Source organism: Trachypithecus francoisi, unplaced genomic scaffold (assembly GCF_009764315.1).
Source record: "Trachypithecus francoisi isolate TF-2019V2 unplaced genomic scaffold, Tfra_2.0 Lachesis_group3, whole genome shotgun sequence".
In the NCBI taxonomy this organism is placed as follows: domain Eukaryota; kingdom Metazoa; phylum Chordata; class Mammalia; order Primates; family Cercopithecidae; genus Trachypithecus; species Trachypithecus francoisi.
Window position 1 is genome coordinate 33,547,023 of NW_022681468.1, and position 27,676 is coordinate 33,574,698.

At 51.3% G+C, this 27,676-nt stretch overlaps 1 protein-coding gene across 4 annotated transcripts in view; it reads left to right on the plus strand.

Moving 5' to 3' along the window:
- The window catches only part of MIDEAS (mitotic deacetylase associated SANT domain protein), a 75,727-nt gene that overhangs the window by 40,380 nt on the left and 7,671 nt on the right, over positions 1 to 27,676 (plus strand). For all 4 annotated transcript variants that reach the window (XM_033187505.1, XM_033187506.1, XM_033187504.1 and 1 more), the window contains exons 2-9: positions 9,470 to 11,171; positions 13,061 to 13,360; positions 20,346 to 20,691; positions 22,816 to 22,882; positions 23,372 to 23,514; positions 23,625 to 23,728; positions 24,189 to 24,264; positions 24,937 to 25,025. In XM_033187505.1, coding sequence (XP_033043396.1) covers positions 9,717 to 11,171; positions 13,061 to 13,360; positions 20,346 to 20,691; positions 22,816 to 22,882; positions 23,372 to 23,514; positions 23,625 to 23,728; positions 24,189 to 24,264; positions 24,937 to 25,025 — 2,580 coding nt within the window. In that variant the 5' untranslated portion in view covers positions 9,470 to 9,716. The remainder of the gene's footprint in view (positions 1 to 9,469; positions 11,172 to 13,060; positions 13,361 to 20,345; positions 20,692 to 22,815; positions 22,883 to 23,371; positions 23,515 to 23,624; positions 23,729 to 24,188; positions 24,265 to 24,936; positions 25,026 to 27,676) is intronic.

Genomic DNA, 27,676 nt, shown 5'->3' on the forward strand with positions numbered 1-27,676 from the left:
GCTGAGAGAACTTGGCGAGTTACTTTTAACCTTCGTTTCCTGTAAGTTTCCCAAATTTCCTTCGGTTATTGATTTCCAGTTTCAGCCCATTTTGATTAGAGAACATACTTTGAGTGATTTCAGTCCCTTTACATTTGTTGAGACTTGTCTTATGGCCTAATAATGATCTATTGTAGAGAATGTTCCATGTGTGTGTTTTTTTTTTGTTTTGTTTTGTTTTTTAATTTTTTCTGAGACTGGATCTTGGTCTTTTACCCACGCTGGGTTGCAGAGACATGAACATGGCTTACTGCAGCCTCAACCTCCTGGGCCCAAGCAATCCTTCTGCCTCAGCTTCCTGAGTAGTTGGGACTATAGCCTATAGTGGCCGCCACACCCAACTAATTCTTTTTTATTTTTTTATTTTTTGTAAAGACACGGTCTCCTTTTGTTGCCCAGGCTGGTCTTGAGCTCCTGGGCTCAAGTGATCCTCCTGCCTTGGCCTTCCAAAATTTTGGGATTACAGGCGTGAGCCACTGCACCGGGCCTGTTCTTTTTAAAAAAGAAACAAAGATAACAGTTGACCTACGACTGCAGTATCTGTGTGCTCTTGAGAAGAGTGTGTATTCCTGTGTATTTTGCTGTTGTTAGGTGGAGTGTTCTGTATAGATCTTCTAGGCCTAATTGGTTTATAGCATCTAAATCTTCTATTTCCTTGTCTATCTTCTATTTAGTTGTACTGTTCATTGTTGAAAGTAGTGTTTTCTCTCTCTCATGTGTATATATAAAATAAAATGAAAACAAGTAGAGTATTGAAGTTTCCTACTATTATTTGAGTTGTTTTTTTTTCCTTTCGATTCCGACAGTTTTTGCTTCATGTAGTTTGGGGCTCTGTTGTTAGGTACATGCATGCCTATAAGTGGTATAGCCTCCTGAGGGATGGACACTTTTGTTCATTATAAAATATTCTTTGTCTATAATAATAGTTTTCTGTTTTCTTTTTTTTTTTTTTTTTTAGATGGAGTCTAGCTCTGTTGCTCAGGCTGGAGTGCAGTGGCGCCATCTTGGCTCACTGCAACCTCCGCCTCCCAGGTTCAAATAATTCTCCTGCCTCAGCCTCCTGAGTAGCTGCAATTACAGGCGCCTGCCACCATGTATTTTGTCTGATATTAGTATAGCCGTTCCATCTGTCTTTTGGTTACTGTTTACAATGGTATCTCTTTTTCCATCCCTTACTTTTTCTTTTTTGGTACAGAGTCTTTTTTTCTTTTTTGGTACAGAGTCTCACTGTGTTGCCCAGGCTGGAGTACAGTGGTGCAATCTGGGCTCACTGCAACCTCCACGTCCTGGGTTCAAGCGATTTCTCCTACCTCAGCATCTTGAGTAGCTGGGACTGCAGGTGTGTGCCACCATGCCCTGCTAATCACTTTCAACCTATTTGTGTCTCTGAATGTAAAGGGTGTTTCTTTTTTTTAAAGAAATTGCATCTTTTTTTAAAAAGTCCGTTCTGCCATGTAATTGCATGTTTTTTTTAAAGTCCATTAATTAGATATTTAATCCATTCACATTTAAAGTAATTATGAATAAGGTAGGATTTATGCTGCCATTTTGTGATTTGATTTCTGTATGTCTTATGTCTTTGTTATTCTTTTGTTCTTCCATTACTGTCTTCTTTTGTGTTAAATAGATATTTTTGAGTATACCATTCTTGGCCTATAAATAACGAGACACAGAACAGTAAGGGTTAAATAAAATGCTGCCTGCAATGGACTTAGCACAGTGCCTGGCAAATAGTAAGTGCTCAGTAAACATGGGCATTCAGTTGGGTCCCAGATGTGGTAAGAGCCACAGTTAATCCTAGGACTGGCTGAGAGCAAAGTCCCCTCAGGGCTCTGTGCGACCCCTCCTGTCTCCTGGGCAGGCCGCAGCACTCTGGCAGGTAGTACCTTTAGGGAATGGGGAGTGGTGGATCCTGGGAAATTTCACCATGCCAGGCTGTGACTCTTTAGCCATTCCTCTGCTGCAGTGCCTGGGCACCACCTGGCTGCTTGTGAAACATCCTAGATTCCCCATCATGCTCTTCCCACCCTCGACCCCTACCCCACCAGACCCATGAACTAGTCTCTCAGGGTGGGTTTTATTGCACACACTGAGGTTTAAGAACCACTCCTTGACATCTACACAGACGGGTATTGACACAGTGACAGAGAGACCTGGTTTGGGGTCAGGAGGCTTAGATTGAATCTTGACTCCTCAGTCATGGGTTCTGTGAGCTGGGACAAGTTACTTTCAGAGCCAGCCTTTCCTCGTTTCTCAGTTGGGAATAAGTGGTTATGTAGGTAAGCGGTACTCTGCCACATTGGGCATACAGCTAGTCCTTGTGGCTGCTGTTCCGCGTGGCACTTGCTTTTTACAAAGGTGTTTCTTTGGTCCCTGGATGCAGGTCTCTTCCCACCCCAGGCTCTTAAGCTCCTCAAAGGCAGGAACCAGTGAGTGGCGGCTCCTGGACCAGACATCTGGTTGGTTACCTGACAAGCAGTCCACTGCCCTCCGTCTTGGTTCATGTTGTCTCCAGGCCCTGCTGCTCCCAGGCTCTGTGCAGGAACAGAAGGGAATTGAAGAAGCATTATTGGATAGTGATATAAGAGCAAGAAGATTCAGAATGGGTGACAACAATATGTGCTGGAGGGCCAGCTGGAGGACGTAGGCCTTGAGGAAAAGCAGATTTTGAGAGTGGAAGCAGGGCTTCCAGACAGAAGGAACAGCTCTAGGGGAGGCTCAAAGTCAGGGAGCTCCCCCAGGGATTGCCTGTCCCCAGGGGTCGCTTACCCCTAGTCCCTGCACAGGCTGCCTTGCATTATAATTAGCGAGTGTTTCTGTGTGTCTGTCTCCCCACCAGCCTGGAAGCTCTGTGCCTCCTGTGTCTCCCAGAGTCTGGCTTGTAGCAAGTGTTCAGGAAATGCTTGTGGAGTGGATGAAGGGGCAGCAGGCCCACCTGCAGAGCTGCAGCAGGGAGGGTGTGTGGTGGGGGAGGCCCCTGTGAGTGGCCTCATTTGTATTTTGGCCCAGGGCAGACTCTGGCATGGGGTACTCAGGCACAGACTTCAGAGAGCCCTGCGTTAGCCCTGCTGGGGAGCCAGGCCCTTCCAGAAGGGGAAGGAGGAGCTGCATAGGGCATAGAGACAGTTTTGAGGAGACAGACCAAGGACCCCAGTGGTCCCAGGATGCCCTCGCTAGAGGGCCTCAGGAACATCTGCTGAGTCTCCTGCGGAGGAAGCATAAATCTGCCTGCTTCTACCCTACTCCTGCTGGGATCCCTGGGTCCTGCTGGAAGGGGTTTTCCAGGGCTGCCTGTGATTCTTCGAAGCCTTTGCCTAGGAGGAAGGCAGACAGTTCCTTCAGTGCAGGCAAAAGCTGCGCCTGAAGGCTTAATCCTTTTCGCCTTTGTTCATGACTGTTTTCTCTCTGCATTAGCAGCCCCCCACCTCCCCCATCCCTGGCAAAACAAACCTGGCGATCCCAGCTTCCCACGGACACCCTGTGGGCATTTGTCGAGCTTTGGGGGAGGGAGGCAATCAAGGTAGAAGCCTGGACGGAACCCTGAGAGTGCCTCATAAGCCCTGAAAGGATTCTTCTCTTACACATCCCTTTAAAAGCATCTCAGTGTTGGCATTTTTACTGTGTAAGCTCAAACTTCAGGCAGCTTGAACCCTGGCCAAGCTTCTGATCCTGAGCAACTTGATGGCTGAGACCCCTGGGACTCGTGACTCTCTGGCCTGTTGTCCTGGGTTCTGCTTTTGAGAACTGAAGTTCAGTCCAGAGAAGTGATGGTCCAGGGACTGTCTGGATTGGGAATGGGCCGACCATAGGGCCTCTTACCTGCTCTCTCATGCTCCCAGGGAAAATGACACTTGCGGGAGTCAGATCCATGTCTGTTGTATCAGAGCCTCCTTGTTTGCAAACTCCTTGAGAATAGGGCTTATGTGTCCAGTGGCTTACAGAAATGGGGTGCACTGGCCTGTGTGTGAAGGCCCAGTTGGTGGGGATACATGTGGCATTGCACATGGGGTCCAGAGGGAAGGTTTGTCTAGGGCCTGGGCAACTCTAGGTGGCCCAAGATGGCAGTTCCAGGCCACATACCCAGTGTGGCTATAGCTGGAGACCCCAGAATGTCTGAGAGAGCTTTTCAAGATGTGAGTCCGGATGAAGGGGCCAGCTGGGCCATGCTGTGCTCCTCTGGTGGGGGTGGCAGGGTCTTGTTATGGCTCCTTGGCATCCTGGCCAGACCTTAGTGTCTTGAGGTCCAGCCATGTCAGGGCATAAGGTAAACAGACCCACAGGTTTGTGTCCCTGGCTACTGTCTAGGTGGGGGTGGAAGCCTAGAAAAATGGGGTGGAGGGCAACAGTGGAGCTGGCACTTTTCCAGCTGGCCAGCATGTGGTATGGGGCAGCAGGTGACAGTCAAGGGCAGGTGGCTTGTGGGCCAGCAGGGAGAAGGACTTGTGTTCCACATAGGTGGAGAGGGCCTGGGCCAGGGGTAGGGTGGGATCCCGGGCTGGGTCTTTTCACTTCATCCCAGCATCTTGAGGAGCTCTGGTGTGCATCAGAGAGCCCAGAAGTCAGGAGCAGGCAGAAGCCCAGGGCAGGAATGCAGGCTGTGTCACCTCTGCCCAGCGTGGCTCTGACTCACCTTGGGCGCAATCTTGAATGAGCATCCTGACAGGCAGATACAAACCAAGTGCCAAGGTACAACGGTCTGCCAACCCTGTTCCGTGGAGCCTGCTGTCTGCTGGGGATGACGAAGTGGGCACCTGGGATTTAGTGTGCCATACACAGTGTGTTATAGGGGCTTGTAGTTCAGCTCCTGTCTCAGCTCTGGGGTCAAGGAAGGTTTCCCGGTGGAAGCAGTGTCTGCAGCCTGAAGGATGAATAGGACCTGGCCTGATGAAAAGAGTGAGAAGTTGTCCCTAGGAAGGGGTACAGCCTGGCCAAAGACCTGGAAGCAAAGCGAGAAGAGCACGTTGGAGGCCCTGGCTCGAGCACAGACTGTCGAGAGAGGTGGCAGGAGCCAAGGTCTGCAGGGACTTGTGGACAGGGCAGGGAGTTTAGACTTTGTCCTAAGGCAGCTCAGAGACCTGACTCGCCTGGAGACTCAGTTTGGGCGTCTTGCCCTTGGGTGACAGGCACATGACCTTTGACTCCCCTCTTCCTAGTGCTGAGCTTGTAGGGCCTGCCTAGGCTCTAAGAGTGGGAGCTTGGAGCATTAGCCTCCAAGGGCAGGGACCCTTGGATCACCCCCAGGTCAGAGCTGAGCCCCTGCAGCTGCTGAGATCAACTTGGCATCTCCTCCCTGGCCTGTGTGACCTCGACTCACAACAGTCTTGTTTCTCAAATGGACACACTGATTGCCCCAAGCAGACTGGTGAGTGGCCCTGGTCCTGCAGTGGCTACAGTCTGGCCCCTTGCCCTGTGGTGATAGCTCACTGGCTTCTCCTGGGGTCGGTCAGCTAGCGTTGGGTGTGCGGCTGGGCTGCCGATGTCCCTTGGGGAGCAGTGTGTGTTTGAGCTGACATCCCGGGAGAGCTGGTGTCACCATCAGCACTGAATACCCAAAGGCCTTTCCAGCACCTTCCCCTCATGTGTCTGCAAAACATATATGTGGGGTCAGCACGGTTTTTTGTTTTTTGTTTTTCTTGGTGCACACTGCTTTCTTCTATAGAGAGCAAGTGCTTTTCACCATAGAACTTCCTGAAAGCCAGCTAGGTCCCAGGCTTTGGCCTTGACTGTTGCCTTGTCTTTGGCCCAGGGGTACCTGTGGGTCTGGTCAAGGATTGGTTGCTGCAGAGAGAAGCCTGGAGGAAGGGAAAAGTGAATAGAGCGTGACAGTCAAACAGACTGACAGGGCGGACTGCAGTGTTTGGGGCCCCGTGGTGACTGTGGGTTTCCTTTTGCAGTGTTCCTGCATCCGTTGTCAGAGGCCCTGCAGCTCGTCCCAGGGCTGAGCTGCTGGCAGGAGTTCCTCATTACATCCTCTTCCCTGCAACCTCGGGGACTAGGTCCACAGGTCAGCAGCCTTTGGAGGTGTCTTCCTTCCTCTTCCTCACTGTGAGGAAGGGCAGTTTGATTTCCACCTGAGGGACAGGGCAGTGGGGGTGGGGTAGAAGAAATGAGAGGAAGTGGTGCAGTCCTGACCCCGAGTTGCAGGCTGGGAGGAGCCCATGGGGTCTGAGAGCTGGAGGCACCACCAGCAGCAACTGAGCCCGAGTTGGGGTTGCAGGAGCTGGAGAGTCCCCAGATCGGGGACTAGAGTGGCCAGTGCAGGAGGAAGTGTTTCAGGCCTCCCTGCAGGTAGACCTCACACATCTGCTGACCCTCTGTGGTGAGACCCTTCCCTGCCCTCCCTTCCTGGAGGGTCAAGAGTCTCAGCTGTATTTAGGGAGAATGGGAGAGAGTACGTGCCAAAGGTTCAGGCAGGGGTAAGGGGCTTCCCAGTGCCCATGAGAAGGGATATCTATGTCTACAAAATCCTTGCTTGGAGGTGTGTGGAGTGTGCTGTGGAAGGGAGGTGTATGAAGAGGGGTCTGGGGTCTTAGTGTCATGTCTTGGGGATAAGGAAGAAGAGCTTGATCTTAGAGTGAGACAGACCTGGGTTCCAGTCTTGGCTCTGCAACATAACGAATGTGTGACTATGGCCAACTTACTTCGCCCCTCTGAGCCTCATCTAGCTAACCTGTAAATAGAGGTTAAAATCGCAACACCTGCCTTATAAGGTCATGGTGGGAATTTAAAGGATACAAAGCATGTAGGATCTGCCTAGCACGGGTGCACCATCACCATCATCATTACTCCTATGACTGCTTAGTGCCCTGCTGCCTAGGTGTGCCCCTTCACCCTTCCTCCCAGGCTGCCAGTATCTTCCACTCTTCTCCCCACTCCCAGCCAATGACCTTCCTTCTCTGAGGGTTCCAGGCCTGAGTGTCCATGCCCCTGGCCCCTTAGCTCTTCAGTGACGGTGACAGAGAGGCCTCTGCAGCAAGAAGCTTCTGGGGTGATTCAGCCTTCCCCAAACCAGGCCCCTTGATTTCTTCAAAGCAAGTCCGTTTCAGCTTCAGAGGCTGCTGTGGTGTCTTGAATGATGGCCCTCCTTGATGTGCAGGGTGGGAGTGGGAGGCTTCCCAGCTGAGCCCAGCTCCTCCAGGGCTGACCATACAGCTGTGGATAAGCCCCTGTAAGACCTGCGTCTGGCCTCTGGCCCCTGCCCTGGGCAGAAGCAGGCTTGTCCTGGAGCCGCAGACCCCGCCTCATCTCCTTCTGTAAGAGGTGCTGAGCAGCCGTCCCCATGGAGGGGGCACAGCCCTCCATCAGGTTCACACTGGCACGTGCATCCAGGCCCACCCGCCACGTGGACCTTCCCTTGCTCCAGGCCTCAAGCCAGTGCTGTAGCTCACAAGGCGACAGGGCTGTGATGAAGGGAGGCGTGAGTGTGTGTGAGCGCCCACTGGAGGGGCTCGCAGCCCCCTGGAGGCACGTGGGCCTGCCAGGCTGGCGTACATTCTTCCTTCCTCTGTCTTGCTTCTGCAGACATGCACTTCTAGGTCCGTGGGCTTGATGTTCCCTCGGAGAGGCGGAGCCAGACGGTCCTATCCTGCAGCTTCATGGTGGTGCCCAGGGTGATTTTCAGTGTAGGGGTTAGCTTTTGGGTTCCTGCTCTGAATTAGGTTGACTGTCAGGGAATGCGGGTTTAAAAGCAAGAGAAAGGTTGTTTCTCCAGCCCCCAGCTCTCCACTTCTTGTCCAGATCCCCCCACTCCCCTCTTACTGGGGGTCAGGGTGACTTGGATGCCATCCTAGTCTCTGTGCCTCTCCCTCCCTCCAGCTTCATATATGAAAAGACAAAGGCTGCACACGAGGAGGGTCTCTTTTACTCTCTTCAAGGCCCAAGGACTGAGGAAGGAAACGGAGGAGGAAGTTACTCCCCTTCTGGGTGCTGGGTGAAAGTGAAAGATAGGGAGGGGGCCCTCAGTGAGTCATGCAGGCGGACAGGAGGCAGGCAGGCTCCAGGAGCTCAGGGGCTGGGGAGCTGCGGAAGCCTGCAGAGGAGTGATAGCCTGGGAGGGGCATTCCTGGCGCTGGGGGCGGGCCGAACTGTGAACTGGGTGTAGTCAGGACTCTGTGCCCGCCCAGCCCTGCCCTCTGCTGCTCCTGCCTGGTTTCCTGGGAGCTGCTGGGGTTGCTAACAATGACCTGTAGCATCTAGGGCCTGAGATTTCCTCTTCAGAGCCACCCGAGCTGTCTTCCCTTCTTCTCACGGACCAGAATCTTACTGGGGAAAGAGGTGGGCCATTTAGCTCCCACCCCCACCAACTTCCCAGGAAAAAAACAAAACCCAAACAGCACTCTGAGGGAATAAAAAGTCTTTAAAAATACACGAAGCAGCTATGTAAGTTGTAAAATACCGGTCTAGATTCTGTTCTGTAGCGACTGTTTTAAAAAATCAAATTACGAAACAAAAACAGAAAAATTGTTTACTTTAGTCATGATATTATCATGGAGAAACCTTCTGGAACTGAGTTCTAGCAATACACACCCTCTACGATCTGAGTTACACCATTTACCAGGGGCTCTTTGGCAGTGGAAGGGGCAGGGGTCAGGCAGGGGCGGGGTCAGCTGCTGACCAGCTCTTGGCCTGGATCCTGCCTCCATCCTGCTAGGGTTGCAAAACAGGTTCTGTGCTGGTTTGGGAAAGACTGGCAGCCAGAGCCCCACCCAGCAGCTCTTCCCAGGGGTGGGGCTAGGACTGCACACACCCTTCTGGGGCCTTACCTGCAGGCCTTGGTGAGGCTGACCCTGGGCCCCTGACTCCACTAGGGCCTGTTGGGGCTCCTGACCCTGGGGCTGCACAGGAGGAGTGGCCATGTCGGGAATAACCCTGTCCTCTCCACTTCCTGAGCCTGAGCTGTGCTTGGAGTGTTAGAGGAGGCACTGGCTGGACAAAGATCCTTCTGGGTCTGGTGGGAGGCTCCTGCATAGACAGATGTGTGCCAGGAGGACTAGGCCTGGCTGCCCAGGGGGCTGGGGCCTGGGTAAGAGGAGAGGGGAGCCAATGTGGCTTTTGCTGCTCCTTTCTCAGCTGGGCTGGAGGGGCTTGGGCTGGATGTCAGCTCCACCTGCCCCTTAGAATGTGCCTATGCAGTGCACAAATAACACAACCAGATGCAGGCAGTCCTGGAGCTGAACCAGGAGGGTGAGGTGGTGGGACAAGAGAGTCACAGTGCCCTGGGAGATGCAGCTGATTCTCCTGCCCTCCTGGCAGCTCCCCAGAAGGTCTTGGCTCCTGCCTCACCAATGCTGCTCTGTGACTTGGGGCCTGTTCCTGTGATATGAGTGGTGAGACCGATGGCCCTTGGAGGCCTCTTTTCTTACACTTGTGCTGATGTTTGGGGCATCCTGGGACGCTGTGGCTGACACTGTCACTGCTCTCCCCTCTGCAGGTGCCAGGACCCTGTGGAGCATCATGAACTGGGAAGAGTAGCTGAGCCCCAGAGCCTCTCTGAAAGAGAAAGGAAGAGCCAGCAGTTCTTTCTCCCAGTGCCCGACCTCATCGTCCAGCGTCTTCCTCTGCCCCTGCTCTGCCCTCCCTGGCTCCTGGACTAGAGCCCAGCTTCCAGCAGGACGTTTCCCCAGGGGATGGGTGACTGTTGAACGGGATCTCACCGCCAGGGCTCAGTTGGCCACATCATGAACCTCCAGGCCCAGCCCAAGGCTCAGAACAAGCGGAAGCGTTGCCTCTTCGGGGGCCAGGAACCAGCTCCCAAGGAGCAGCCCCCTCCCCTGCAGCCCCCCCAGCAGTCCATCAGAGTGAAGGAGGAGCAGTACGTAGGGCACGAGGGTCCAGGAGGGGCAGTCTCCACCTCTCAGCCTGTGGAACTGCCCCCTCCCAGCAGTTTGGCCCTGCTGAACTCTGTGGTGTATGGGCCTGAGCGGACCTCAGCAGCCATGTTGTCCCAGCAGGTAGCCTCAGTAAAGTGGCCCAACTCTGTGATGGCTCCAGGGCGGGGCCCGGAGCGTGGAGGAGGTGGGGGTGTCAGTGACAGCAGCTGGCAGCAGCAGCCAGGCCAGCCTCCACCCCATTCAACATGGAACTGCCACAGTCTGTCCCTCTACAGTGCACCCAAGGGGAACCCGCATCCTGGAGTGGGAGTCCCGACTTACTATAACCACCCTGAGGCACTGAAGCGGGAGAAAGCGGGGGGTCCACAGCTGGACCGCTATGGAAATGTGCGGCCAGTGATGCCACAGAAGGTGCAGCTGGAGGTTGGGCGGCCCCAGGCACCCCTGAATTCTTTCCACGCAGCCAAGAAACCCCCAAACCAGTCACTGCCCCTGCAACCCTTCCAGCTGGCATTCGGCCACCAGGTCAACCGGCAGGTCTTCCGGCAGGGCCCACCACCCCCAAACCCGGTGGCTGCCTTCCCTCCGCAGAAGCAGCAGCAGCAGCAACCGCAACAGCAGCAGCAGCAGCAGCAGCAGGCAGCCCTACCCCAGATGCCGCTCTTTGAGAACTTCTACCCCATGCAACAGCCACCCTCGCAGCAACCCCAGGACTTTGGCCTGCAGTCGGCTGGGCCACTGGGACAGTCACACCTGGCTCACCACAGCATGGCACCCTACCCCTTCCCCCCCAACCCAGATATGAACCCAGAACTGCGCAAGGCCCTCCTGCAGGAGTCAGCCCCACAGCCGGCGCTACCTCAGGTCCAGATCCCCTTCCCCCGCCGCTCCCGCCGCCTCTCTAAGGAGGGTATCCTGCCTCCCACCACCCTGGATGGGGCTGGCACCCAACCTGGGCAGGAGCTCACTGGCAACCTGTTCCTACATCACTGGCCCCTGCAGCAGCCACCACCTGGCTCCCTGGGGCAGCCCCATCCTGAAGCTCTGGGATTCCCGGTGGAGCTGAGGGAGTCACAGCTACTGCCTGATGGGGAGAGACTAGCACCCAATGGCCGGGAGCGAGAGGCTCTTGCCATGGGCAGCGAGGAGGGCATGAGGGCAGTGAGCACAGGGGACTGTGGGCAGGTGCTACGGGGCGGGGTAATCCAGAGCACGCGACGGAGGCGCCGGGCATCGCAGGAGGCCAATTTGCTGACCCTGGCCCAGAAGGCGGTGGAGCTGGCCTCGCTGCAGAATGCAAAGGTGAGAGGGGCATAACGGTGGAGCCAGACCTGGCAGAGGGCATCAGGCTGATAGGTGAGAGGCTGCAGAATTTGCTTCTTGCCTAGAGACAGCCAGACTTTGCCGTAGCCAGCTGCTTGTGGGGAAATAGTACAAAGACCACCCTTCACCTTGTGACAGAGTTCTTGCTTACTTTCTTTTGCAGAAATATTTTTTGAATAATTAGATACTATTTCGTGTGCCACCCACTGTGCAGGCCAAACAAAACCCATCCGTAAGCCACCTGTGGCAGGAGATGGCCATCTGGGGGCCCTTGGTCCAGGCCAGGGTGGAAGGGCCTGGAAGAAGGCAGGTTATGGAGAGTATTTATTTGTTATTTATTTATTTATTTATTGAGAAAGTCTCACTCCGTCACCCAGGCTAGAGTGTAGTAGCACGATCTCAGCTCACTGCAACCTCTACCTCCTGGGTTCAAGTGATTCTCCCGCCTCAGCCTCCCCAGTAGCTGGGATTGCAGGTGCCCACCACCACACCCAGCATATTTTTGTTATTTAGTAGAGACGGGGTTTCGCCATGTTGGCCAGGCTGGTCTCAAACTCCTGACCTCAGGTGATCCACCCACCTCAGCCTCCCAAAGTGCTAGGATTATAGGCATGAGCCACTGCGCTCAGCCTCACATTGCTCTCTTCTGTAGAAAGTGCTTCTGGCTGGGTGCAGTGGCTCACACCTATAATCCTAGCACTTTGGGGGGCTGAGGCAGGCAGATGATGAGGTCAGGAGTTCGAGACCAGCCTGACCAACATGGTTAAACCCTATCTCTACTAAAAATACAAAAATTAGCCAGGCGTGGTGGGGGGCACCTGTAATCCCAGCTACTCGGGGAGGCTGAGGCGGGAGAATTGCTTGAACCTGGGAGGTGGAGGTTGCAGTGAGCTGAGATCATGCCACTGCACTCCAGCCCGGGTGATGGAGCAAGACTCCATCTCAAAAAAGACAAAAAGTGCTTCTCACCATAAAACTTCCTGAATTTCGCCTGCTAGGTTCCAGGCCTTGGTATTGACTGTTGCCTTGTCCTTGGCCCAGGGGTACCTGTGGGTCTGGTCAAGGATTGGAGAGTATTTAGAAGTGTGGTAGGAAGCCAGGTGCAGTGGCTCATGCCTGTAATTCCAGCACTTTGGGAGGCCAAGGTGGGTGGATCACTTGAGGTCAGGAGTTCGAGACCAGCCTGGCCAACACAGCAAAACCCCATCTCTACCAAAAAACACAAAAATTAGCCAATCGTGTTGCTGTACATCTGTAATCCCAGCTACTGGGGAGGCTGAGGCGGGAGAATCGTCTGAACCCGGGAGGCAGAGGTTGCAGTGAGCCGAGATCGTGCCACCGTACTACAGCCTGGGTGACAGAGTGAGACCCCCTGTCTCCAAAAAAAAAAAAAAAGTGGTAGAAGAAAAGGTGGTCAGGGAAAGGCCAACTTGTGAGACCATTGCGGGGCACTGTGAGTGTTTGAGGCCCGTTAACTAAATGGGAATAGGGTCCTAGATCAAATCAGAATTTATCTTTTATTTGTTTGTTTATTTATTACTGAGACAGGGTCTCACTCTCTCACCCAGGCTGGAGTGCAGTGGTGCGATCTCAGCTCACTGCAGCCTCAATTTCCTGGGCTCAGGCAATCCTCCCACCTCCGCCTCCCGAGTAGCTGGGACCACAGGAGTTTGCCACCATGCCCAGCTAATTTTGTTTTATTTTCTGTAGAGACAAGGTGTCACTATGTTACCCAGGCTGGTCTTGAACTTGTGGCCTCAAGTGATCCTTTCATCTTGTCCTCCCAAAGTGCAGGAATTATAGGTGTGAGCCACTACGCTTGGCTATGACTTATCTTTTAAATTACACTCTGTTCCCATCTTATCCAGGATGGCAGTGGCTCTGAAGAGAAGCGGAAAAGTGTATTGGCCTCAACTACCAAGGGTGGGGTGGAGTTTTCTGAGCCTTCCTTAGCCACCAAGCGAGCACGAGAAGACAGTGGGATGGTACCCCTCATCATCCCAGTGTCTGTGCCTGTGCGGACTGTGGACCCAACTGAGGCAGCCCAGGCTGGAGGTGTTGATGAGGACGGGAAGGGTCCTGAACAGAACCCTGCTGAGCACAAGCCATCAGTCATCGTCACCCGCAGGCGGTCCACCCGAATCCCTGGGACAGATGCTCCAGCTCAGGTATGAGAGGCGCCCCTTCTAAACATCTCCAGCACCTGAGTGCTCGTGGGGCCCAGGACCCTATGGAGAAAGGAGAACATGGCAATGTAGGAAGGTATCAGGGTACCTGTGGAGATACTGTTTTTATTTTCCAAACCAAACTTCTGGACAGATGTCCAGAAGGGGCATTTGGAGATGTCCCCCATGAGGATGGGGGATGAGACAGTTTTATACTTGAAATTGAAACTGCCTGGGAAATTCTAGGATGTATACATCTGTTTTTCTAGATCAGCAAATTTTGATTTGGCCCGTACTGGGTGCTGGGAATTAGAGATGTTTGCTTATACTGTCACTACTGAGATCTTGACATCTCCTTTTTTTTTTTTTTTGAGACAGAGTCTCACTCTGTCACCCAGGCGGGAGTGCAGTGGCACCATCTCCACTCACTGCAACCTCTGCCTCCTGGGTTCACGCCATTCTCCTGCCTCAGCCTCCCAAGTAGCTGGGACTACAGGCGCCCGCCACCTCGCCCGGCTAGTTTTTTGTATTTTTAGCAGAGACGGGGTTTCACCTTGTTAGCCAGGATGGTCTCAGTCTGACCTCATGATCTGCCAGCCTCGGCCTCCCAAAGTGCTGGGATTACAGGCATGAGCCACTGTGCCCGGCTGACATGTCCTTCTGAGATTAAGGTTTTGTCTACTTTTTCTTTAGGTTCTGTCATCATTTGTTTTATACGTTTTGATGCAATGTTATTAGGTGCTCATTTAGAACTAGATAGAGATTATCTATCTAGATACTTTATGAAGTATTAGATACTTTATGACGTTTCTTTTTATCTTAAATATTCTTTTTGCCTTTTATTCTTATTTTATATTTTGTTTTATTTTTTTGAGGCAAGAGTTTTGCTTGTCCCCCAGGCTGGAGTGCAGTGGCGAGATCTCAGCTCACTGCAACCTCCTGGGTTCAAGCAATTCTCCTGCCTCAGCCTCCTTAGTAGCTGGGATTACAGGCATGCATCACGAAGCCTGGCTAATTTTCGTATTTTTAGTAGAGACGGGGTTTCATCCTGTTGGCCAGGTTAGTCTTAAACTCTTGACCTCAAGTGATCTGCCCGCCTTGGCCTCCCAAAGTATTAGGATGACAGGGGTGGGCCACTGCACCCGGCCAATTCTTATTTTACATGAGTAAAGTTATGAGATAAAAGTGTGATTTTGTGACACGCATAGATGGTATAGTGGTGAAGTCAGGGCTATCAGGGTATCCATATCTATTCCCCAAATAATGCACATTGTACCCATTAAGTAATTTCTCATCATCTACCCCTTTTGCCTTTTAAAGTTAGTTTTGTCTGATATCTTGCTTGCTTTTGGTTAGAATCTGCAGGGTGCATCTTTTCCCATCATTTACTGTCACCTTTTCTCTATCCTTCTACTTAAGGTGTATCTTTCAAGTGGCATACATTGGGATTTGTTATTATCCAGTCTTTTAGAGCATTGATACGGTTTATATCTTTCTATTTATTTATTTAAAAATTAACATAAAGTCTGGGCACAGTGGCTCACACCTGTAATCCCAGAACTTTGGGAAGCCAAGGCTGGTGGATCACTTGAGGCCAGCAGTTCAAGACCAGCCTGACCAACATGGCAAAACCCTGTTTGTACAAAAATAGAATAAAATAAAATTAACATAAAAAGAATACATATTTATGGCATACAACATGATGTTTTGATATAATCAAGTTAATTAACGTACCCATTACCTCAAATACTTATTTTTTTGTGGTGAGAACATTTAAAATCTGCTCTCAGCAATTTTGAAGTGTATAATACACTGTTAACTAATGATAGTCATCATGTTATACAATAGGTTTCCTGAACTTATTCTTTTTTCCTAAGTGAAATTATGTATCGTTTGACCAGCATCTCCCCAGTCCTGGCCCCATCCCCTAACCCTTGGTAAACACCATTCTACTTTATGCTTCTTTGAATTCAACTTTTTAAGATTCCACTGATACAGTTTGCATTTAATGTAATGACTTAAATACTTGGGTTAAAAGTTGCCGTCTACTGTTAGCTGTTTCCCATCTTGCCTTTCCCATGTTCTCCTTTGGATTGATTTGATTTGTTATCCCACTTCCCCATTTTGTTGATTTATTGGTTATATCCTTGCATGTTGTTCTTTTCGTGATTACCCCAGCATTCTTCTTACCCGTATTTCTTCAAGAGAACTAAACCCTACAGAAAGGGATTTGAGCAACTATTTCCTCAATTTTCTGAAGGATGGGACATAGCTAGTACCATTTTAAAATGCATAGGAGGCCAGGTGCAGTGGCTTATGCCTGCAGTCCCAGCATTTTGGGAGGCCAAGGCAGGAGGATCGCTTGAGCCCAGGAGCTCGAGACCAGCCCGGGCAACACAAGGAGATACCCAATCTCTACAAAAACAAAAACCAAAAAAACAACAGAAAAAAATTAGCTGGGTGTGGAAGTGCACACCTGTAGTCCCAGTTTCTTAGGAAGCTGAGGTGGGAAGATCGCTTGAGCCCAAGAGGTCCAGGCTGCAGGAAGCTGTGATTGTGCCACTGCACTCCAGCCTGGGTGACAAAGTGAGTCCCCTTTTCAAAACAAAACAAAAAGCAAAAACAAAAAACCCAAACCCTGTTAAATGCATAGGAGAGAATTTAACTTATTATGTATAGTGAGTGCCTTATGACATTAGGACTTAGATCTTTGGTCAAGAAGGGCTGCTAGATATTAAAACAGGTATCCTGGGCTGGGGGTGGTGGCTCATGCCTGTAATCCCAGCACTTTGGGAGGCCAAGATATGGAGACCATCCTGGCCGACATGGTGAAACCCCGTCTCTACTAACAATACAAAAATCAGCTGGGCGAGGTCGTGGGTGCCTGTAATCCCAGCTACTAGAGAGGCTGAGGCAGGAGAATGGCTTGAACCCGGGAAGCAGAGGTTGCAGTGAGCCAAGATCGCACCAGTGCACTCCAGCCTGGGCAACAGAGCGAGGCTCTGTCTCACACAAAACGAAACAAAACATGTATCCTGGCTGACGCCTGTAATCCCAGCACTTTGGGAAGCCAAGGCGGGTGGAGTTCAAGACCACCCTGGCCAACATAGTGAAACCCTGTCTCTACTAAAAATACAAAAATTAGCCGGGCATGATGGTGTGTGCCTGTAATCCCAGCTACTCAGGAAGCTGAGGCAAGAGAATCACTTGAACCTGGGAGGTGGAGGTTGTAGTGAGCCGAGATCGCACCACTACACTCCAGCTTGGGCAACAGAGTGAGACTTCGTCTCAAACAAAAACAAAAAAAAACATGCATCCTTGGCTTTTTGAAATCTGTTAGTACTTTTAGTTCTTCCTGGACAATGCAAAGTTCTTCTTTTTGTTTCTGGGTTTTTTGGGCGGGAGCGGGGGTTTGAGATGGAGTCTCACTCGGTTGTGCAGGCTGGAGTGTAGTGGCATGATCTTAGCTCACTGCAGCCTCCACCTCCCGGATTCAAGCGATTCTTCTGCCTCAGCCTCCTGAGTAGCTGGGACTACAGGTGCATGCCACCACGCCAAGCTCCTTTTTTTGTATTTTTAGTAGAGATGTGGTTTCACCATGTTGGCCTGGCCGGTCTCAAACTCGTGACCTCAGGTGATCCCCCTGCCTTGGCCTCCCAAAGTGCTGGGATTACAGGTGTAAACCACCACATCTGGCCCTGAATTACTTTAATTAGAGGTTGAAATGAGATTATTTCAAGCTAGGCTTTATTCCATATAGGGACCATCCTATTTCTGATTCACCTTTATTCTGAATGAAAGTGAGTATCAGCCCTTTTTGGAGTCCCAGTCCAAAGCCTGGGAAGGTTTGCCAAGCTCTCCTTCCTTGGCAAGCCCTAAACTTCAGCTTTGTGTTTTTTTCTTTTTTCTTTTTTTTTTTTTTCTTTTGAGATGGAGTTTCGCCCTGTGGCCCAGGCTGGAGTGCAATGGCTCAATCTCGGCTCACTGCAACCTCTGCCTCCTGGGTTCAAATGATTCTCCTGCCTCAGCCTCCCGAGTAGCTGGGATTACAAGTGCCCACCACCACACCCAGCTAATTTTTTTATTTTTAATAGAGGCGGGATTTCACTATGTTGGCCAGGCTGGTCTCGAACTCCTGACCTCAGGTGATCCACCCACCTTGGCCTTCCAAAGTGCTGGGATTATAGGCGTAAGCCACCACACCTGGCCTTTTTTTTTTTTTTTGAGAGGGAGTCTCACTCTGTCGCCCAGGCTGGAGTGCAGTGGTGCGTTCTCCACTCATTGCAACCTCTGTCTTCCGGGTTCAAGCAATTCTGCTTCAGCCTCCTAAATTGCTGGGATTATAGGTGCCTGCCACCACGCCCAGCTAATTTTTGTATCTTTAGTAGAGACGGAGTTTTGCCATATTGACCAGGCTGGTCCTGAAGTAACCTTAGGTGATCCACCCACCTTGGCCCCCCAAAGTGCTGGGATTACAGGCGTGAGCCACTGCGCCTGGCCAAACCTCAGTTTTTATTGTGTCAGTTCCTTAAATTTCTTAAAAGCTCTGCTCAGTTTCTCAGCCTCTCCGTTGCCTTTTCCAGTAATAGCATTCACCCTCTAGGGAAAACGCAGCTTCAGATACTGGGCTCACCTCTTTAGCATTCTTTTTCTCCCCTGGATCTTGGCTCTTTAATTCTTTGCTTATTTGCCCTCTGATATCTTCAGAAATGTGTTTTGCACATCGAGTCCAGATTTTCTGGTTATTCTCAGCTGGAGAGTTGGCCTGCATGCCTCTGTAATAGGCAGGGGAGCACCACAGTGTCTGCTCTCTGGGTTCCTATTCTCTGGTTGAGGAAACGTTTGTGGTAGAGGCTGGAGGTCTGGGCAGCTTGTTCTGAGAGTGAGCAGGAAGGAGCCTGAGCAGCTCCACAGCTCAATGCCTCTATTTTATAAATGAGGAGCGAGGTCCAGGAAAGAGACTGACCTAAGGTCAAACAGCCAAGTAATGGTAGCGCTAGCCCTAGAATTGGGATCTCCTGAATCCTGCCTGTGAGTACTTCTACTACACCAGGCTTTGGGGGGAGGTTTTGTTATTTGTTTATTTCATTCATTATTTTTTATTCTTTGTACTACAGATACTTTCTTTCATGCGTAAAAGTAGAGAGGGCTATAATGAATGCCAGTGTTTAGCCATCACCCAGATTTCACAGTTATCAAAACATAGCCAATCTTGTTTCACCTGTACCTCCGCCTCTCCATGCCACTGGGTTATATTGAAGCACATCCTGAACATCGTATCATTCCATCCATATATACTTCAGTTTGTGTCTGAAATACATAAGGACTCTTTCTTCTTCAACATTATCTCAGTAGCATTACCACACCTAAAAAATGAACATGACTATTTTTGTCAAATATTCAGAAGAGTTTAAATCCCTTATTATAAAATTACAAGTGATTACAGCTGGCTGATTTTTTGTTAGATTTCTTGTCAAGAAAGTTTGCGGGGGGCCTTTGGCTTCTGCATTTTTTTTTTTTTCTGTGCAATCATATTGTTTCCCTAAGGGAAGAAAAATGAATAATTTCATCCCAATTTCTAGAAGGGAAAAGAGGGCGCAGATGAGTGAAGGACATGGCCACAGCCTCAGAGGGGAGTCGGCCCTCTGCTGGAAGCTGTTTATGGGAACCAGAACCTTGGCAGGGAGACAGCTCATTATTCTAAGGCCCACTTGGTCAACATGGCCAGCCTTACCTGTTATACTGAGTATGCAGAGGGATAAACTGGGTGCTGCTCATCCTGTAGGGCTCCATTCTCTGCCTTTGAGATTATAGGAATCGAGCAAGGGAAGGCCTCTGTTGTCTTACAGTCCTGCTTTCTATTCTAGATAGAGGCCCACAAGGCACACCTAGCAAGGAGAAGTAGGCGGGCTAACCTTTGCCAGCGTGCATGGGCTAGACTTTCCTAGTGGGATTAATACTATGAGAACAAAAGTTCTGCAAGGACAAAGACTGTCCATTCCATTTTTTTTTTTCTTTTTCCTTTTTGTTTTTTGAGAGAGAGTCCAGTTCTGTTGCCCAGGCTAGAGTGCAGTGGCACGATCTTGGCTCACTACAACCTCCACCTCCCGGGTTCAAGTGATTCTCGTGCCTCAGCCTCCTGAGTAGCTGAAATTACAGGCACCTGCCACCATGCCCAGCTAATTTTTGTGTTTTAGTAGAGACAGAGTTTTGCCATGTTGGCCAGGCTGGTCTCGAACTCCTGACCTCAAGTGATCCCTCCACCTCGACCTCCCAAAGTGCTGAGATTACCATGCCCGGCCTTGTCCATTCCATTTTGTAGTCCCATGCCCAGCTCAGGTCTTAGCACGCAGTAGGAACTTTCATCTAACGCAGAGCCTGGAGTTTAAGTAGTGATAGCCAATGTTTACTGAGGTACCAAGTAGTGTTCTCAGTGATTTCCATGTATTACTTCATGTAGTCCTCATAGTTACCCCAGTAAGTAGGCACTTACTAGGTAGGCACCATGTTAAAATGAAGATGCACAGAAAGATTGAGTAATTTTAAGTGGCAATAAAGGTGGTAGGTCCCAACCCAAGCAGTCCAGCTGCAGAGCCTGGGCCCTGAACTACTGTACTCTTCTGCCCTATCACACACTTTACAGGGAACGGTGGTTTGGGGGCCAAATCCAGAGCTAAGAATGGTGTTACAATTTTATACGATTAGTTTTAAAAAGAAAAAGGGAAAGAAGACGAATATGTAACAGAGATCACATGTGGCCCACAAAGCCTAAAATATTTACTCTCTGGCCCCTTACAGAAAAAGTTTGCTGACCTCTGGCCTAGAGGAGACAATAAGGGCTCTTGGACCTGCTCCTTTTTTTCAGGCTTGCCTTGGTGGGTGTGGTGGGCAGCCTAAGTTCCAAAGGTGAGACTGGCAAGCTGTGGTTAAGACTTCACTTTCCCTGGGACACAAGGCTGAGCCATCTTTGTTTTCTTTCCTTCTCCAGGCGGAAGACATAAATGTCAAGTTGGAGGGGGAGCCTTCCGTGCGGAAACCAAAGCAGCGGCCCAGGCCCGAGCCCCTCATCATCCCCACCAAGGCGGGCACTTTCATCGCCCCTCCCGTCTACTCCAACATCACCCCATACCAGAGCCACCTGCGCTCTCCTGTGCGCCTAGCTGACCACCCCTCTGAGCGGAGCTTTGAGCTGCCTCCCTACACGCCACCCCCCATCCTCAGCCCTGTGCGGGAAGGCTCTGGCCTCTACTTCAATGCCATCATATCAACCAACACCATCCCTGCCCCTCCTCCCATCACACCTAAGAGTGCCCATCGCACGCTGCTCCGGACTAGTGAGTGACCTCCCTCCGCGGCCCTGGCAGGAGCGGGGCTGGGGCAGTGGGCAGGGAGGCATCTCAGCCTATGGGGCTGCTGTGGGATTGGGCTGGAACACTCTGGGAGAAGGAGCTCTGCTGTCTTCTCTGAGATTGAGAAGGAGGTTGTCCTCATTCAACAAGGAGGGGCGGGGGGCCCCGCCCAGCTGCTTGGATTCAAATCTCAATTTCATCATTTACTGTTACATCCACTTTTGCAAGTCACTTCAACTCCCTGGGCCTCAGTTTTTTCAGTATTAAGATGGGGATATTAGTAGTACTTGGTTGATGGTGAAATTGCCAATATTCAACTATTTTTGGGTTCACAAATAGTAGTTTCCTTTGGTTCAACCTAATGACCACTTCCTAGGCTCAGGTGCATTAGCACAACTAAAGCTGGAACATCATGCCAGGCCATGCTGTTTGCTCATAGCCCTTTGCAGCAGATCTGGTCTCTGGGGCTCTCAAACAGTCCTTTTGGCCAAAAACAGACACTCTGGAAATATTGGGCTGGCGTGGGGTGGTGTCCTGCCAGAAAATGTTGCCCACTCCACAAGGAGATCCATTTCCTCTGCAAAATGGGATAATCCAATCCCTTAGGGTGGCAGAGAGGATTAAGTGGAAGTAGCTAGCTCATAGATGCCTTTGGCCAATTAACCTTTGACTGTGACCTCACCCATGGTGTAGCTCTCTGGTGCCCCCTGGTGTCTGTGTGTGCAAAATGTTTGCCCTAGGCTGGCCAGCCTTCTGTCCTGCTTCCTGGGGAGGCTTCTCCCTGGCTAGGCTGTGTAGGAAGAGGAAGTCATTGTAGAGATCAGACTGGCAGCCAGCGAGAGGTCAGTCTGCCCACGAGTAGTTACCGAACACTTGGGCGTAAGGCCTTGAACTGGGTCCTGTGAGGGCTCCAAGAATGTACAGGACACCGTGGTCTGTTCTATAGAGAATGCAAGGTCATTAGGGAGTTGACATGAAAGCCTGGGAGTTGGAAAAACAGAGGTTCCTGGCAGTGTGGGGTCTGTAGCCAGTGAGTGAAGCCCCTAGCAGCTAGCCTGGGCTGGTGAGGACTGCATTCAAGTGGGGTGGGGCCAGAGCTGAGGCCCAGAGATGGAGGAGGGCAGGGGCAGGGAGGACACACTAGGGAGAGGAAATGACTGGTGCAAAGGCCTGTAGATGGGACCATGCAGGGAGAGTGAGGGGCCGAGAGGTAAGCAGTCAGCTAGGATGCAGGTCCAGGCACACGGGTGGTGAGAGGTACAGATAGAAGCGGAACTGCCTCGAACCCTGAGGGGAGGGTTGCAGGTTTTATCTCACGTTGCAGGAGGGAGTCAGTAAAAAGCAAAGATTTTTTTTTTTTCTTGTTTGTTTTTGAGCAAAGGAGTGTTTTGATCATGTGGGGCCTTAAGAAGACCAGCTTGGGGCTGGGCACAGTGACTCACACCTGTAATCCCAGCTACTTGGGAGGCTGAGGGAGGAGAATCTCTTGAACTTGGAGGTTCAACTCCTTGAGCCGAGATCACACCACTGCACTCCAGCCTGGGCAGAGACAGAGTGAGACTTTGTCTCCAAAAAAAAAAAAGAAAAGAAAAAAAACTAGCTTGGGAGAAACTGAGGCGGAAAATCCAAAGAGCAAGTGAGAAAGTGAGGCAGTAACTATATAACAGCGATCCCCTTCACCACTTCCCGAGTGTGCTCAAAGTTTCAGTCTCTTTACCAGAAAACCACAGCTTTACGCTGGAGCTGATTCTGCAGTGTTGGAGCTTCTGGGGGCAGGGGTATGGCTTTAGTTGCAGAAGCAGTAACAATAATCTTTATCGAGTGCCAGGCTCAGTGTGTTATTTTATCCAGTTCTCACATTAGCCCTAGGAGACAGGTAGTAATAGTCCCTTTTGGTAGGTGTGAAAACTGAGGCACGCAAATATTTAGTGAAGAGCCTGTGTTTTTGTAGGGTGGCAGGCTGCAGAGCCAGGACTCAGGTGCCTGTGTTCCCTGTGTGAGCTCTGTGTGTCACCACTGTGACTCTTGCACATACAGGGCAGCCACTAGGATTGGGGGTGCTTTGCTGAAAGGAGGGTACTATTTATCAACCTGCTCTTTGTCCCGTAGATAGTGCTGAAGTCACCCCGCCTGTCCTCTCTGTGATGGGGGAGGCTACCCCAGTGAGCATCGAGCCGTAAGTGCAGCCCTGCCCCTGGCCAAGGGTGTGTGGGTGGCCACACTGGTGCAATGTGTGCAGGTGGGCCCTGGGAGCAACAGGAGGGTTCCGTGGGGACTGCATAGGGCTGAGAGGGCCTCCCTGAGCTTCTGTATTTGGCCCTGGACTTTGCTGTCCCCACCCTGCCTCTGTGTGGAAGTTGCAGGGAAGGACAAGGACCGGCTCAGCTTGAACTTATCTCTAGGAGAGTTGGAAGGGGGGTCCAGGGGCTCTTTCCCATCTGTAAACCTGGAGCTGCTTCTCCCCTCTCCTGCCTCTGGACCTTGCCTTTCTAGTGGTGCCAGGTCAGACTGTCCTCCCAATCCCCTAGAAGCCAGACTCCCTCCACCTAGCTGAGGCCTTGCTCTGCCAGCTCCCCCTCATCTGCTTCCGACCCTGAGGGATCATCATCAAGTTCTCTGTCCCCGCAAGGTGAGGCCTCACCTCCTGCCCTTTTCACTCCTCTAGACGGATCAACGTGGGCTCCCGGTTCCAGGCGGAAATCCCCTTGATGAGGGACCGTGCCCTGGCAGCTGCAGATCCCCACAAGGCCGACTTGGTGTGGCAGCCGTGGGAGGACTTAGAGAGCAGCCGGGAGAAGCAGAGGCAAGGTGAGGAGGGGCCTGGAGCAGCCAGTGAGGGCAGGCACAGGCCTCAACCTGCCCAGCCCCAAGCTGAACGTGGTTTCCTCCCCTCCCCTCTCATGCTCCTGTGGATCCAGTGGAAGACCTGCTGACAGCTGCCTGCTCCAGCATTTTCCCTGGTGCTGGCACCAACCAGGAGTTAGCCCTGCACTGTTTGCACGAGTCCAGAGGAGACATCCTGGTGAGAAGGCACCCCCAGCAGAGGGAGGACCCCTCAGTGGGGGCTGGCTTGGATCGATGTCTGCTGCTCAGGAGCTAGGCCTGCTGGCATGCACATTTGAGGCCAGTAGGAGGGTCTGACTAAGGAAGGGGCTGTAGGGCCTTGACCCGAGGGAGCCCTAGTTTCATTCCCATCCCTGATTTTGGGTCAGTGGACTCAGACTGGATGGTTGCTGAGAGCCTTCTCCAGCAGTGCTGCCTCCCTTGGGGCCATGGTCTCTCTGAAGAGGACCTGAGGCCTGTTTTCTGGGCAGTCCCACCCCCCGTGATCTCACCACCCCACCGAACCCCTTATCTCTCAGCAGTTAAGGGGGGCAAGAGTAAGTGCCCACCCTACTCAGGATTTTATCAGGGCCTAGAATGTTCTGTCCACCACCGATACCCCTGCCAGCGCCCTGACCCTTCCCTCACTTCCCCTCCAGGAAACGCTGAATAAGCTGCTACTGAAGAAGCCGCTGCGGCCCCACAATCATCCGCTGGCAACTTATCACTACACAGGTGGGCCTGGCTGTGGTGGGCATGGTGCCCTGAGAGGTCCCCAGCATCCATGGGGCCCTGCTCAGTGCTGAGTCACAGCCCTGGGTTGGGGCGGGAGGAGGAGGGTAGATAACCCAAGAGTCAGAGTGAGGGAACTGCCACCAAAGCTGGGGTCGCTCTCCAGGGGTTTCCTGTGCCCTGGAGGCGAGGGGAGAAGGGAGTGGGCAGGTGGGAGCCCATCCAGGCAAAAAAGCCCAGGTCACAGGGACAGGAACCCAAGGAGAGCCATCCAAATTGGCATCAGGTACCTGGAACTTAGCCCCAGGAGTGTATGTCCTGTTCTGGGCACTTTAAGAAGGACATGGACCGAGTCACATAATTCTAGCAGCCAATGTTTTCCATCCATGTTAGTGCTACATTTCATCTGCACCAGGCAGAGCACCAAGGGTTTCACATGCATTATCTTATTTAGTCCTCACCACAGCTGGTGAGCTAGGCAATATTAGTTTCCATTTCACAAGCAAGGGAGTGAGGCTGTGAGCAACATGACTAGTGTATGGTGGAAGTGGGACAACGAGCCGGCTCTGATGCCTGCAGAGACCATGGGCCTTATACTTTTTTGCTGGTCAGAATGGCCCCACAGTGGCCAGGGCCCTGCCCTCCTCACTCCCTGGCTGCCTCTTTGCTCCATAGGCTCTGACCAGTGGAAGATGGCCGAGAGGAAGCTGTTCAACAAAGGCATTGCCATCTACAAGAAGGATTTCTTCCTGGTGCAGAAGCTGGTGAGCTGGGCTCTGTTTCAGGGGCAAAAGAGGGCCAGGAGCTGCCTCTGTGACTTCAGGGCTCCCTCTGCCAGTGACCAAGCCCTCTTAAAAAGCAGTCAGGTCAATGCTACTGAGTAGCCTCAGAATTTCCTAAACAATACAAGAAAAAGAAAGATTAGGCCTCTTTTCTCTATTAGTTCTAAGCACCCTTTCCTCACTTCAGGGTGGTGTGGCCAAGCTCTGGGGTCTCAATCCAGAAGGAGGCCTAAGTAGGCATCAGACTTAAAATAGGCAGGAGGAAGATGGGGAGGAGGGCGGCAAGTAGAGGTGAGCCATTCCCCAGGGGAAGGTGTGGGGGGAGGGCCCCTTGGGTGAGGGGAACTGAGAGCCAGCAAGTGCCTGCATAGCTGACCTGGGGGCCTCTGCCCTCCTTTGACCAAGAGTTGCTTTCCAGTAACTCAGCTGTTCAAGCCCGCATTCCCTAGATTTATCTTGTCCTCTCTCCATATTCTTTTGGAAAAGTAGATGCTTTGCTAATCCAAGGAGTTGCATCTTTCCAGCCCTGTCTCACAAAATCTGGGCTGTGGGGAGAGAGGATTGTGTGGACTGCCAAGGGAAGAGTTTTTAAAAAAAGCATGCCCTTTCCTCCTGGGATTGTAGATTGTATTGGGAACAGCCCTGGGGACTAGACAAAGTGCTGATGATTAATTCCCTTACAAGGGCCCTGTTGTGAGGAGTCCTTTGCTATGTTTTAGTAACACTCTGTTCCCTGATTGGGCAATACTGACGGTAAGTACACGCCCGTGAAATTCACTGAGGCGCCCCTAATGCCTAATGAAATGAGCAGACCTTTAGTCAGTCAAACAAAGGGTCAGAGAGAATTGACAGTAAATGTGTAAACGGCCTAATTAATACATGTGTGACTTGGCCATTTCTGTGAGATGAAACATGTCTGTTTCCTCCTCAGACACAAAGGGCCCACACTGACCCCTGGCCTCTCTGGGACAGGAGCTCCCAGCCCAGCGGTGGCTGAGCAGTGTGGGAGTCTGTGGGGTGGTGTCAGAGAAAACAGCCTCTTCCTGTGGGAAAGTCGCCCAAAAACTAAACCCAGTGTCCAAATAGATTTATGCAATGGGAGAGCTAGAATTTCAGAGCTTGAGAGGCAGGCCGCTGGAGATCTTCTAGTCTTACTTAACCCCATTTGCTATTTACACATGAAAAACAAATTAGAAAAGTGAGTGACTTGCCTAAGCTCAAAGAGCTGTGTGGTAGCAGAGTCAGGAGGAAGACTTAGGCCTTTCACTTCCTCCTCAGGTTTTCCAGGGCTTTCTTGTGAGTTTCCCTTGAGTTCCTCCCCCGACAGGGCACACTGTGTCATATCTGTATGCTCACTTGTCAGCCACTGCTCCCTGGAGAGAAATGAAATTTTGCCTGGATTAATGAAAAGCGTCTCTGTTGCCAGGTCAGGGCTGGCTTTGGATACAGATGGTGCCCAGACCTTTTCCTTCAACTTTTCAGTTTGAAAAATTTCAAACTTACAGAAAAATGGAAAGAACAGTAGAATGAACACCCATCTACCCCAACTTAGATTTAGCAATCGTTAACATTGGCTACATTTGCTTTCTCTTTCTCTGTATCTAAACAGAGACATACACATATACAGCTCTCTTGTTCTCTGATTCAGCTAGTCATTAAAAGTAAGTTACAGTCATCCTGTCACATGACTAAAAGCTTTCAGCATGTATCTCCTAAAAACCAAGATATTCTTTTTTTTTTTTTTTGAGACGGAGTCTCGCTCTGTCGCCCAGGCTGGAGTGCAGTGGCCGGATCTCAGCTCACTGCAAGCTCCGCCTCCCGGGTTCATGCCATTCTCCTGCCTCAGCCTCCTGAGTAGCTGGGACTACAGGTTCCCGCCACCGCGCCCGGCTAATTTTTTGTATTTTTAGTAGAGATGGGGTTTCACTGTGGTCTTGATCTCCTGACCTTGTGATCCGCCCGCCTCGGCCTCCCAAAGTGCTGGGATTACAGGCGTGAGCCACCGCGCCCGGCCCCAAACCAAGATATTCTACAAAACCACAGTACCATTAGCATGCCCAAGAAATTTAACCTGATAAAATAATTCAGGCCAAGCGAGGTGGCTTATACCTGTAATTCCGGCACTTTGGGAGGCAGAGGATCACTTGAGGCCAGGAGTTTGAGACCAGGCTGGCCAACATGGTGAAACCCCATGTCTACTAAAAATACAAAAAAAAACCTAGCCAGATGTGGTGGCACACACTTGTAATCCCAGCTACTCAGGAAGCTGAGGCACGAGAATCATTTGAACCTGGGAGGCGGAGGTTGCAGTGAGCCGAGATCGTGTCACTGCACTCCAGCCTGGGTGACAGGGCGAGACTCTGTCTCCAAAAAAAAGAAAAAAAAAATACAGTAATGTCCTCTGATACACAATCCACATTGCCTTCTCCTGGGTGGTTCCGATGTTTTCCTTTATAGCTTGTTTTATTTATTTACTTATTTTAAATAGTGCTGAAGCATTGATTGATCAGTGGTTTGTTGCAGAGCAGGCATTGGAAAAATGCTTGTATTTCCTAGGTTGACTGGGTTTCATTTGGGCTTGAAGTTAAGGGAAAGATGCAGGGACGAGAAAGGCTGGATTCTTCCCAGGCTGA